The sequence below is a fragment of the Oncorhynchus nerka genome, linkage group LG4 (assembly GCF_034236695.1).
Source record: "Oncorhynchus nerka isolate Pitt River linkage group LG4, Oner_Uvic_2.0, whole genome shotgun sequence".
Taxonomy (NCBI): Eukaryota; Metazoa; Chordata; class Actinopteri; order Salmoniformes; family Salmonidae; genus Oncorhynchus; species Oncorhynchus nerka.
The window spans coordinates 64,377,276-64,391,002 of NC_088399.1; the positions used below are offsets into that span (position 1 = coordinate 64,377,276).

At 43.1% G+C, this 13,727-nt stretch overlaps 1 protein-coding gene across 1 annotated transcript in view; it reads left to right on the top strand.

Moving 5' to 3' along the window:
- Positions 1-12,957: 12,957 nt before the first annotated feature.
- Positions 12,958-13,727, top strand: part of LOC115128420 (protein MTSS 1) — a 49,886-nt gene continuing 49,116 nt past the window's right edge. Inside the window, exon 1 of the mRNA XM_065017750.1 lies at positions 12,958-13,436. Coding sequence (XP_064873822.1) covers positions 13,365-13,436 — 72 coding nt within the window. The 5' untranslated portion in view covers positions 12,958-13,364. The remainder of the gene's footprint in view (positions 13,437-13,727) is intronic.

Here is a 13,727-nt window from a genome sequence, read left to right on the forward strand (position 1 = left end):
CTATCTTCAGAGCTTGTGCTGCTAGGCGACCAAAACTGGAACATGCTTAACACCCCAGCCATCCTACAATCTAAGCTTGATGCCCTCAATCTCACACAAATGATCATGGTTAGAGTGTTGGACTAGTAACCGGAAGGTTGCAAGTTCAAATCCCGAGCTGAAAAGGTACAAATCTGTTGTTCTGCCCCTGAACAGGCAGTTAACCCACTGTTCCTAGGCCGTCATTGAAAATAAGAATTTGTTCTTAACTGACTTGCCAAGTTAAATAAAGGTAAAAATAAAAAAGCCGTAAACACGGGCATCCTCATAGATATCATCCTAACCAATTTGCCCTCTAAATACACCTCTGCTGTTTTCAACCAAGATCTCAGCAATCACTGCCTCATTGCCTGCATCCGTAATGGGTCAGCGGTCAAACGACCTCCACTCATCACTGTCAAACGCTCCCTGAAACATTTCAGCGAGCAGGCCTTTCTAATCGACCTGGCCGGTGTATCCTGGAAGGATATTGATCTCATCCCGTCAGTAGAGGATGCCTGGTTATTTTTTTTAAATGCCTTCATCACCATCTTAAAAAAGCATGCCCCATTCAAGAAATGTAGAACCAGGAACAGATATAGCCCTTGGTTCTCTCCAGACCTGACTGCCCTTGACCAACACAAAAACATCCTATGGCGTTCTGCATTAGCATCGAACAGCCCCCGTGATATGCAACTTTTCAGGGAAGCTAGAAACCAATATACACAGGCAGTTAGAAAAGCCAAGGCTAGCTTTTTCAAGCAGAAATTTGCTTCCTGCAACACAAACTCATAAAGGTTCTGGGACACTGTAAAGCCCATGGAGAAAATAGAACACCTCCTCCCAGCTGCCCACTGCACTGAGGCTAGGAAACACTGTCACCACCGATAAATCCATTTTAATTGAGATTTTCAATAAGCATTTTTCTACAACACTGCACCCCCCATATCAACTCGCGCAAGCCTTCCCCATTTCTCCTTCCTCCAAATCCAGTCAGCTGATGTTCTGAAAAAGCTGCAAAATCTGGACCCCTACAAATCAGCCGGGCTAGACAATCTGGACCCTTTCTTTCTCAAATTATCTGCCAAAATTGTTGCAACCCCTATTACTAGCCTGTTCAACCTCTCTTTCGTGTAGTTTCAGATTCCCAAATATTGGAAAGCAGCTGGGGTCATCCCCCTCTTCAAAGGGGGTGACATTCTTGACCCAAACTGCTACAGACATATCTATCCTACCCTGCCAAGTCAACACACAGATTACCGACCATTTCGAATCCCACCATACCTTCTCCGCTATGCAATCTGGTTTCACAGCTGGTCATGGGTGCACCTCAGCCACGCTCAAGGTACTAAACGATATCTTAACTGCCATCGATAAGAAACAATACTGTGCAGCCGTATTCATTGACCTGACCAAGGCTTTCCACTCTGTCAATCACCACATCCTCATCGGCAGACTCGATAGCCTTGGTTTCTCAAATGATTGCCTCGCCTGGTTCACCAACTACTTCTCTGATAGTGTTCAGTGTGTCAAATCGGACGGACTGTTGTCCGGGCCTCTGGCAGTCTCTATGGGGGTGCCACAGGGTTCAATTCTTGGACTGACTCTCTTCTCTGTATACATCAATGATGTCGCTCTTGCTGCTGGTGAGTCTCTGATCCACCTCTACGCAGACGACACCAGTCTGTATACTTCTGGCCCTTCTTTGGACACTGTGTTAACAACCCTCCAGACGAGCTTCAATGCCATACAACTCTCCTTCCGTGGCCTCCAATTGCTCTTAAATACAAGTAAAACTAAATGCATGCTCTTCAACCGATCGCTGACTGCACCTGCCCGCCCGTCCAACATCACTACTCTGGACGGTTCTGACTTAGAATATGTGGACAACTACAAATACCTAGGTGTCTGGTTAGACTGTAAACTCTCCTTCCAGACTCACATCAAACATCTACAATCCAAAGTTAAATCTAGAATTGGCTTCCTATTTCGCAACAAAGCATCCTTCATTCATGCTGCCAAACATACCCTCGTAAAACTGACCATCCTACCGATCTTCGACTTCGGCGATGTCATTTACAAAATATGCTCCAATACCCTACTCAATAAATTGGATGCAGTCTATCACAGTGCCATCCGTTTTGTCACCAAAGCCCCATATACTACCCACCACTGCGACCTGTACGCTCTCGTTGGCTGGCCCTCGCTTCATACTCGTTGCCAAACCCACTGGCTCCAGGTCATCTACAAGACCCTGCTAGGTAAAGTCCCCCCTTATCTCAGCTCGCTGGTCACCATAGCAGCACCCACCTGTAGCACGCGTTCCAGCAGGTATGTCTCTCTGGTCACCCCCAAAACCAATTCTTCCTTTGGCCGCCTCTCGTTCAAGTTCTCTGCTGCCAATGACTGGAACGAACTACAAAAATCTATGAAACTGGAAACACTTATCTCCCTCACTAGCTTTAAGCACCAGCTGTCAGAGCAGCTCACAGATTACTGCACCTGTACATAGCCCATCTATAATTTAGCCCAAACAACTACCTCTTCCCCTACTGTATTTATTTATTTATTTTGCTCCTTTGCACCCCATTATTTCTATTTCTACTTTGCACATTCTTCTACTGCAAATCTACCATTCCAGTGTTTTACTTGCTATATTGTATTTACTTTGCCACCATGGCCTTTTTTTGCCTTTACCTCCCTTATCTCACCTAATTTGCTCACATTGTATATAGACACATTTTTGTACTGTATTATTGATTGTATGTTTGTTTTACTCCATGTGTAACTCTGTGTTGTTGTATGTGTCGAACTGCTTTGCTTTATCTTGGCCAGGTCGCAATTGTAAATGAGAACTTGTTCTCAACTTGCCTACCTGGTTAAATAAAGGTGAAATTAAAATAAAATTAAAATGTAGGCAGTAGCCTCTCTGCTAGTAATGGCTATTTAACAGTCTGATGGCCTTAAGATAGAAGCTGTTTTTCAGTCTCTCTGTTCCAGCTTTGATGCACCTGTACTAAACTCGCCTTCTGGATGATAGTGGGGTGAACAGGCAGTGGCTCGGGTGGTAGTTGTCCTTGATGGTCTTTTTGGACTTCCTGTGACATCAGGTGCTGTAGGTGTCCTGGAGGGCAGGTAGTTTGCCCCCGGTGATGCGTTGTGCAGACCGCACCACCCTCTGGAGAGCCCTGTGGTTGTGGGTGGTGCAGTTGCCGTACCAGGTGGTGATACAGCCCGACAGGATGCTCTCAATTGTGCATCTGTAAAGATTTGTGAGGGTTTTAGGTGACAAGTCAAATTTATTCAGCCTCCTGAGGTTGAAGAGGCGCTGTTGTGCCTTCTTCTCCACACTGTCTGTGTGGGTGGACCATTTCAATTTGTGCGTGATATGTACGCCTGAGGAACTTAAAACGTTCCACCTTCTCCACTGCTGTCCCGTTGATGTGGATAGGGGGGTGCTCCCTCTGCTTTTTCCTGAAGTCCACGATTATCTCCTTCGTTTTGTTCACGTTGAGTGAGAGGTTATTTTCCTGACACCACACTCCGAGAGCCCTCACCTCCTCACTGTAGGCTGTCTCGTCATTGTTGGTAACCATGCCTACTACTGTTGTGTCATCTGCAAACTTGATGATTGAGGTGGAGGCGTACAGGACCACACAGTCATGGGTGAACAGGGAGTACAGGAGGGGGTTGAGCACACACGCTTGTGGGGCCCCATTGTTGAGGATCAGCGAAGTGGAGATGTTGTTTCCTAGTTTCACCACCTGGGGGCAGCCCGGCAGGAAGTCCAGGACCCAATTGCACAGGGCGGAGTTCAGACCCAGGTCCTCAAGCTTAATGATGAGCTTGGAAGGTACTATGGTGTTGAATGCTGAGCTATCGTCAATGAACAGCATTCCTACATAGGTATTCCTCTTGTCCAGATGGGATAGGGCAGTGTGCAATGTGATGGCGATTGCATCGTCTGGGGACGAATGTTAAATGTTATCACACCTGGCTTGATGATATGAAACATGCTACATCCAGTAAGAAATTCAACGTGTTATTTTCCAGGCACAGAACTTGACTGCAAATATCAGAATATCCATCAGGCCTTGAGGCTAAGATGCCGTAAATAGCCGACTACTAGGTAGAGATTGTGAGGTGTTCCACGAGTGTTAATTTGATTGAAAAACATATTCCTGAGGGAATTGGTTATATACTTTTCTTATTCAGTTGCATTTTCCAAATGTCTGATTTCTGATCTCTCAGCCGCAATGTGTTTTAATGGTCAATATTGCATGCCTGATTTATTGTGAGGAAAATAAAGTATCTCTTGTAGCCTATGCCATTTTTGCGGTCATGTGAGGACCTCTTGTGGTAGTCTGTAGTACAGTACAATTAGTACCTTCCCTCATTCATAACCAATTAGAACCACAATCCTAACCCTAAACTTAACCCTAGCTTCATGTCCACATCCCAGTTCAACCCTAACCCTAGCATCAACCACAACCCTACCCCTAACACTAGCTTCATGTCCACATCCCAGTTCAACCCTAACATCAACCACAACCCTACCCCTAGCTTCATGTCCACATCCCAGTTCAACCCTAACATCAACCACAACCCTACCCCTAACCCTAGCTTCATGTCCACATCCCAGTTCAACCCTAACATCAACCACAACCCTACCCCTAACCCTAGCTTCATGTCCACATCCCAGTTCAACCCTAACCCTCAACCACAACCCTAACCCTAACCTTAGCTTCATGTCCACATTCCGGTTCAACCCTAACCCTAACCTTAGCTTCATGTCCACATTCCGGTTCAACCCTAACCCTCAACCACAACCCCAACCTTAACCTTGGTTTATTCTACTTTATTTTGGTTTATCCTACTTTATTCTACATTGTATCCTACTTTTCTCTTTGGGCCTGTAAGGTGCTAAAGCTCAGCTCTACCTGGCTCTCCCTTTGGAACTTGGTGCAGGAGGTCAACTCTGGGTAGCTCTGGGTAGCTCTGGCTCAGTTACATCAGTTCAGTGAAAACCTTTCTGGGGACTTAAGCTTATTCTTATTTTGTTATGGAAACATGGCACTCTCCGCTCCTTAGCACACATGCACTCACTCAAGCACACGCATACACTCCTCCGCGCATCCACTCACACACACACACTCATCCACCCATCCAACCACCCACCCACACACACACACACACACACACACATATACATTTATGCTACACACACATCACAACTCTACCAGACTCTTAGTGTTATTGCAAAATAGAGCACAATTTAAACACTTGCCCCCCAATCCACCCTTCCCCAAAACAAGTGTCAATATTGGACAATAAATTGTGCCTTTTTGTATTGTACGTATGCTAAAATGTTTTTTAGATTCTATTGAGCCATTTACTTTATGTTCGTATTGTTGCTGCATTGTCGAGGATGATCCATTTCGTTGGACAATACATTGGTGCGTGTATAAGATGTGTACCCTCCACATACAGTACGACTAATTAAACTTGAAACTTGATGGCGATAGTGTCAGTAAAATAACCACTAGGTGGCCATAGCTGCATTGGTTACACAGTACAGTACATTTCAACATAAATAGGATAATGAAAACTTTGCCCATCTTGGCTTACCACTGTAAGGGGTAATGAGGCCTGGTTCAGCTTTGTGTCAATTTACTATGATAAAGTATTACGGCTAGAAAGGAGATGGAATTATATTTATTGACATTTCCTAAAGATTGGAAAGCTGCCGCCGTCACCCCCCTCTTCAAAGGGGGTGACACTCTAGACCCAAACTGTTACAGACTTATATCCATCCTGCCCTGCCTTTCTAAAGTCTTCAAAAGGCAAGTTAACAAACAGATCACTGACCATTTTGAATCCCACTGTACCTTCTCCGCTGTGCAATACGGTTTCCGAGCTGGTCACAGGTGCACCTCAGCCACGCTCAAGGTACTAAACAATATAATTACCGCCATTGATTAGAGACAATACTGTGCAGCCGTCTTCATCGACCTGGCCAAGGCTTTTGACTCTGTCAATCACCGTATTCCTATTGGCAGACTCAACAGCCTTGGTTTCTCGAATGACTGCCTCGCCTGGTTCACCAACTACTTCTCAGATAGAGTTCAGTGTGTCACATTGGAGGGCCTGTTGTCCGGACCTCTGGCAGTCTCCATGGGGGTGCCATAGGGTTCAATTCTCGGGCTGAATATTTTCTCTGTATATATCAATGATGTCGCTCTTGCTGCTGGTGATTCTCTGATCCACCTCTACGCAGACGACACCATTCTGTATACTTCTGGCCCTTCTTTGGACACTGTGTGAACTAACCTCCAAACGAGCTTCAATGCCATACAACACTCCTTCAATGGCCTCCAACTGCTCTTAAACGCTAGTAAAACTAAATGCATGCTCTTCAACCGATCGCTGCCCGCACCCGCACCAGCCCGCCCAACTAGCATCACTACTCTGGATGGTTTTGACTTAGAATATGTGGACATCTACAAATGCCTAGATGTCTGGCTAGACTGTAAACTCTCCTTCCAGACTCATAATAAACATCTCCAATCCAAAATTAAATCTAGAATCGGCTTCCTATTACGCAACAAAGCCTCCTTCACTCACATTGCCAAACATACACTTGTAAAGCTGACTATCCTACCGATCCTCGACTTTGGCGATATCATTTACAAAATATCCTACAACACTCTACTCAGCAAACTGGATGCAGTCTATCACAGTGCCATTTTGTCACCAAAGTCCCATATACCACCCACCACTGCGACCTGTACGCTCTCGCACATCATCATCCTCACATCTATCACTCCAGTGTTCATTTGCTAAATTGTAATTACTTCGCTACTATGGCCTATTTATTGCCTTACCTTCTTACTCCATTTGCACACACTGTATATAGATTTTTCTATTGTGTTCTTGACTGTACTTTTGTTTTTCTGTCACACTGCTTTGCTTTATCTTGGCCAGGTCACAGTTGTATTCAAGGTCGCATTCAACTCATTCAGGGCTTGATGATTAGTTGACCAGTTGAATCAGGTGTGCTTGTCCAGGGTTACAATATAAAGGTGTACTGTTGGGGTTACTCAAGGACCATGTTTGGGAAACACTGCCCTGACCTGTAGCTATCCCTTCTCAAATGTTCCTCTTGATCTGCTCATCATCTTGTACTTGTTATACTCCCTCTAAAATCTCACAAGAATAACATGCATTAATACCATTGTTTCATAGGCTTCACATTACTTAGGTTACAGTATTACAAGTATAAGTGATCACATGTAGAAAAAAAAGGAGGAAGGGAAGCGCTGCTAAGGTACAAAATAGTAGGATTTGATAGACAGAAGGTGCTCTTTGGTAAAAGGGGTAAATTGGTCATCAAAAAGAAAGGAGGACCAAGGCACTCTTCATATAATTAATTAAAATGCCTTTATTTGTATGGCATGTTCAATGGAAACAATGTTTAAACATTCCGATGGGTTTCGGCTGCATGGTCTTCGACAGGGAGTAAATAAGTGATTGCATATTTCAAATGAGCCTACTAGTTTTACAAATTAGGTTGCTGACAATGGCTAGAGGTTTATGGCTGTTTGACAGAGTTGTCGCTGGTTGAATCACAATACACATTGTTGTTGGACATGATGTAGGCCAGGGTTCCCTGGTTTCTGAGCAATTTATAGATATATATATATATAAATAAGACAGTTGGAAAAGCATTTCAGGTGAAGCTGGTTGAGAGAATGACAAGCGTGTGCAAAGCTGTCATCAAGGTAAAGGGTGGCTACTTTGAAGAATCTCAAATATATTATATTTTGTTTAACACTTTTTTGGTTACTGTCACGCCCTGACCTTAGATAACTTTAATTTCTCTATTTTGGTTAGGTCAGGGTGTGACTAGGGTAGGTAGTCTAGTTTTTTCATTTCTATGTTGGCCTGGTATGGTTCCCAATCAGAGGCAGCTGTCTATCATTGTCTCTGATTGGGGATCATATTTAGGCAGCTTTTTCCCACCTGTTGTTTGTGGGATCTTGATTATGTATTGTTGCTTTTTAGCCCTACAAAGCTGTACGTTTAGTTTGTTACTCTTTCTTGTTTTGTGCCGGTTATCATGAATAAAAATGATTAACCTACCCCACTCTGCATCTTGGTCCGACCATCCTTGCAACAACGATCATTACAGTTAATACATGATTTCATGTGTGTTATTTTATAGTTTTGAAGTCTTCACTATTATTCTACAATGTAGAAAATAGTACAAATAAAGAAAAAACCTTGAATGAGTAGGTGTGTTCAAACGTTTGACTGGTACTGTGTATATACAGTGCCTTGCAAAAGTATTCATCGAGTTTGGCGTTTTTCCTATTTTGTTGCAATACAAGCTGTAATTTAAATGGATTTTTATTTGGATGTAATGTAATGGACATACCCAAAACAGTTTAAATTGGTGAAGTGAAATGGAAAAAAATAACTTGTTTCAAACTATTCTGGAAAATAAAAAACGGAAAGTGGTGTGTGCATATATATACTATGTAGCCACTAAATAAGATCTGGTGCAACCAATTACCTTCAGAAGTCACATAATTAGTTAAATTAAGTCCACCTGTGTGCAATTTCAGTGTCACATGATCTGTCACATGATCTCAGTATATATACACCTGTTCTGAAAGACCCCAGAGTCTGCAACACCGCTAAGCAAGGGGCACAACTAAGCAAGTGGCACCATGAAGACCAAGGAGCTCTCCAAACAGGTCAGGGACAAAGTTGTGGAGAAGTACAGATGGTTGGGTTATAAAAAAAATATCAGAAACTTTGAACATCCCACGGAACACCATTAAATCCATTATGGCACCACAACAAACCTGCCAAGAGAGGGCCACCCACCAAAACTCACGGACCAGGCAATGAGGGCATTAATCAGAGAGGCCAAAGATAACCGGGAAGAAGCTGCAAAGCTCCACAGCGGAGATTGGATTATCTGTCCATAGGACCACTTTAAGCCGTACACTCCACAGAGCTGGGCTTTACGGAAGAGTGGCCAGAAAAAAAGCCATTGCTCAAATAACAAAATAAGCAAACAAGTTTGGTGTTTGCCAAAAGGCATGTGGGAGACTGCCAAGGGGCATGTGGGAGACTCCCCAAACATATGGAGGAGGTACTCTGGTTTGATGAGACTAAAATTGAGATTTTAGGCCATCAAGGAAAATGCTATTTCTGGTGCAAACTCAACACCTCTCATCACCCCGAGAACACCATCCCCACAGTGAAGCATGGTGGTGACAGCATCATGCTGTGGGGATGTTTTTCATCGGCAGGGACTGGGAAACTGGTCAGAATTGAAGGAATGATGGATGGCACTAAATACAGGGAAATTATTGAGGGAAACCTTTTTCAGTCTTCCAGAGATTTGAGACTGGGAAAGAGGTTCACCTTCCAGCAGGACAATGACCCTAAGCATACTGCTGAAGCAACACTCGAATAGTTTAAGGGTAAACATGTCTTGGAATGGCCTAGTCAAAGCCCAGACCTCAATCCAATTGAGAATCTGTGACATGACTTATAGATTGCAGAACCCCTCCAACTTGAAGGAGCTGGAGCAGTTTTGCCTTGAAGAATGGGCAAAAATCCCAGTGGATAGATGTGCCAAGCTTATAGAGATATACCCCAAGAGGCTTGTGGCTGAAATTGCTGCAAAAGGTGGCTCTACAAAGTATTGACTTTGGGGGGTGAATAGTAATGCACGCTCAAGTTCTGTTTTTTTGTCTTATTTCTTGTTTGTTACACAAAAAAAAATGTGCATCTTCAAAGTGGTAGGCATGTTGTGTAAATCAAATGATACAAACCCCCCAAAAAATTCATTTTAATTCCAGGTTGTAAAGCAACAAAATAGGAAAAATGCCAAGGGGGTTGAATACTTTCACAAGCCACTGTAAATACAGTGCATTCAGACAAGATTCAGACACACATTTTGTTACGTTACAGCCTTATTCTAAAATGGATTAAATAGATTTTTTCCCTCATAAATCTACACACAATACCCCATAATAACAAAGCAAAAACAGGTTTGGAGAAATTTTTGCAAATGTATTAAATATAATAAACTGAAATAATACATTTACATAAGTATTCAGACCCTTTACTCAACACTTTGTTGAAGTACCTTTGGCAGCAATTACAGCCTCGAGTCTTCTTGGGTATGATTCTACAAGCTTGGCACACCTGTATTTGGGGAGTTTCTCCCATTCTTCTCTGCAGATCCTCTCAAGCTCTGTCAGGTTGGATGGGGAGCGTCGCTGCACAGCTATTTTCAGGTCTTTCCAGAGATGTTCGATCGGATATAAGTCTGTGCTCTAGCTGGGTCACTCAAGGACATTCAGAGACTTGTCCCGAAGCCACTCCTGCGTTGTCTTGGCTGTGTGCTTTGGGTCGTTGTCCTGTTGGAAGGTGAACCTTCACCCCAGTCTGAGGTCCTGAGCGCTCTGGAGCAGGTTTTCATCAAGGATGTGCTTTGTTCTGTTTATCTGTCCCCTCAATCCTGACTAGTCTGCCAGTCCCTGCCTCTGAAAAACATCCCCACAGCATGATGCTGCCACCATCATGCTTCACCGTAGGGATTGTGCCAGGTTTCCTCCAGACGTGACACTTGGCTTTCAGGTCAAAGAGTTCAATCTTGGTTTCGTCAGACCAGAGAATCTTGTTTCTCATGGCCTGAGAGTCCTTTAGGTGCTTTTTAGCAAACTCCTAGTGGGCTGTCATGTGCCTTTTACTGAGAGCTGCGGAGAATGTTGTCCTTCTGGAAGGTTCTCCAATCTCCACAGAGGAATGCTTGAGCTCTGTCAGAGTGGCCATCAGGTTTTTGGTCACCTCCCTGACCAAGGCCCTTCTCCCCCGATTGCTCAGTTTTGCCGGGCAGCCAGCTCTAGGAATAGTCTTGGTGGTTCCAAACTTCTTCCATTTAAGAATGATGGAGGCCACTGTGTTCTTAGGGACCTTCAATGTAAGTAAGGGACCTTACTCTGACATGCACTGTCAACTGTGGGACCTTATATAGACAGGTGTGAGTGCCTTTCTGTCCAATCATTTCTGGCAAATCATGTCCAATCAATTGAATTTACCACAGGTGGACTCCAAGTTGTAAAAACATCTTAAGTACAATCAATGGTAACAGGATGCACCTGAGCTCAATTTCGAGTCTCATAGCAAAGGGTCTGAATACTTACACTACCATTCAAAAGTTTGGGGTCACTTAGAAATGTCCTTGTTTTTGAAAGAAAAGCTATTTTTTTGTCCATTAAAATAACATCAAATTGATCAGAAATTGAGTGTAGACATTGTTAATGTTGTAAATGACTATTGTAGCTGGAAACGGCAGATTTGTGATGGAATATCTACATAGGTGTACAGAGGCCCACTATCAGCAACCATCACTCCTGTGTTCTAATGGCACATTGTGTTAGCTAATCCAAGTTTATAATTTTAAAAGGCTAATTGATTATTAGTGTCACGTTCGTTGTAAGGATCGGACCAAGGCGAGGTGAGTAGAGTTCCACATAATTTTAATAAATTGAAACTCACTGAACAAAACAAACAAATGAATCGTGAAGCTACTGATGTGCACTAAGGCAATACATAGACAAGATCCCACAACAGAAAGTGGGAAAAAGGGCTGTCTAAGTATGATTCCCAATCAGAGACAACGATAGACAGCTGCCTCTGATTGGGAACCACACTCGGCCACAAACAAAGAAATAGACAACATAGAATGTACACAACATAGACTGTACAAAACTAGAGTAGCCACCCTAGTCACACCCTGACCTAACCAAAACATATAGAAAAACAGAGATATCTAAGGTCAGGGCGTGACAATTTGAAAACCCAATTATGTTAGCACAACTGAAAACTGTTGTGCTAATTAAAGAAGCCACAAATCTGGCCTTCTTTAGAATAGTTGTGTATCTGGAGCATAGCATTTGTGGGTTCAATACAGGCTCAAAATGACTAGAAACAAAGACTTTCTTCTGAAACTCGTCAGTCTATTCTTGTTCTGAGAAATTAAGGCTATTCCATGCGAGAAATTGCCAAGAAACTGAAGATCTCTTACAACGCTGTGTACTACTCCCTTCACAGAACAGCGCAAACTGGCCCTAACCAGAATAGAAAGAGGAGTGGGAGGCCCCAGTGCACAACTGAGCAAGAGGAGAGGCGACTCCGGGATGCTGGCCTTCTAGGCAGAGTTGCAAAGAAAAAGCCATATTTCAGACTGGCCAATAAAAAGAAAAGATTAAGATGGGCAAAAGAAAACAGGCACTGGATGGAGGACCTCTGCCTAGAAGGACAGCATCCCGGAGTCGCCTCTTCACTGTTGAGACTGGTGTTTTGCGGGTACTATTTAATGAAGCTGCCAGTTGAGGACTTGTGAGGCGTCTGTTTCTCAAACTGGACATGCTAATGTACTTGTCCTCTTGCTCAGTTGTGCACCGGGGCCTCCCACTCTTCTTTCTATTCTGGATAGAGCCAGTTTGCGCTGCTCTGTGAAGGGAGTAGTACACAGCGCTGTACAAGATCTTCAGTATCTTGGCAATTTCTCGCATGGAATAGCTTTCCCACTCATAATATAGAGAGATATGTGATAGTATACAAATGTAAGCAAGATTTGGAATTATTATGTTTTAGTCAAATAATATGTATGTTTGGGCTTCTTGTAGTCAATTTGCAGTCGATAAATGATGTGAAATCTAAATATCACATGACATCTAAGGATTAGGTCTACAGTATAAAATGTGATATAAAAAAGTTTCGTTTTTTCCAAACCCTTTGTAATGTATTATGATCCATGCACCACGATGCATAGAAGTAGGCCTACAGTATCCTTGTACTAGCCTCAAAAGGAGGGGCGACGCGGACGCGCGCTCAAGGTTTGCATGCTGGCGCGCGTGGGTAAAACACTTGCAGTTCGCATGTCAGCTGTGGCAAGAAACTTCATTAAACCTCGACTATGCCGTGATAGTACTCGAATTGTTTTCGTTTTTTGTCACACGTTTTTAAACAAGTGGTATTTCCTCTAGGATGTCCTATTTGTATTCTTCTTTCAGTATGGTCTTAAACGCAAAAACATGGAATGTATATCTGTGTGGAAACTAACGTGGGGTTTAAATCTCACGGCTGTTTTGCTTTCCATCGTTCGGGAGTGCTGCCTACAGGATACTGCAGCAAGTCTTTGAAAGGATATTTGCCCTTAAAATATACTTTACTATTGAGTTTCTTTTTTCAGTCAGTTTTGGAGGACAGAATACACATTTTTACTGCAGTTTTGGCAAGATAATACATTGCTGAAAATGGAGACTGTCATTGAAAGAGAATGCAGTGCGCTCGGAGGACTTTTTCAAACAGTGATAGGCGACATGAAGGTAACACTTCGGGGACTCATGTATTCATTGTTTATCTTAATATTTATTTAGGTTCCGTAGGTGTATTATCTTCATTTTAATTTTTTAATAGAATAATACGTTTTATTGATATGGCAGTACGTGCCCTTGTATGTTTATACCTAATCGATGTGACATTGACTGTGATAGATAAAGGGCATGCAATTATATTTGATTTTGCAGAATACGATAAAAAAATTAAGAGTGGCTGGTAGGCAAATTATTGTGTACAGCCTAGGCTACTAAATTGCGCTCACGGAGGGACTGCCTATA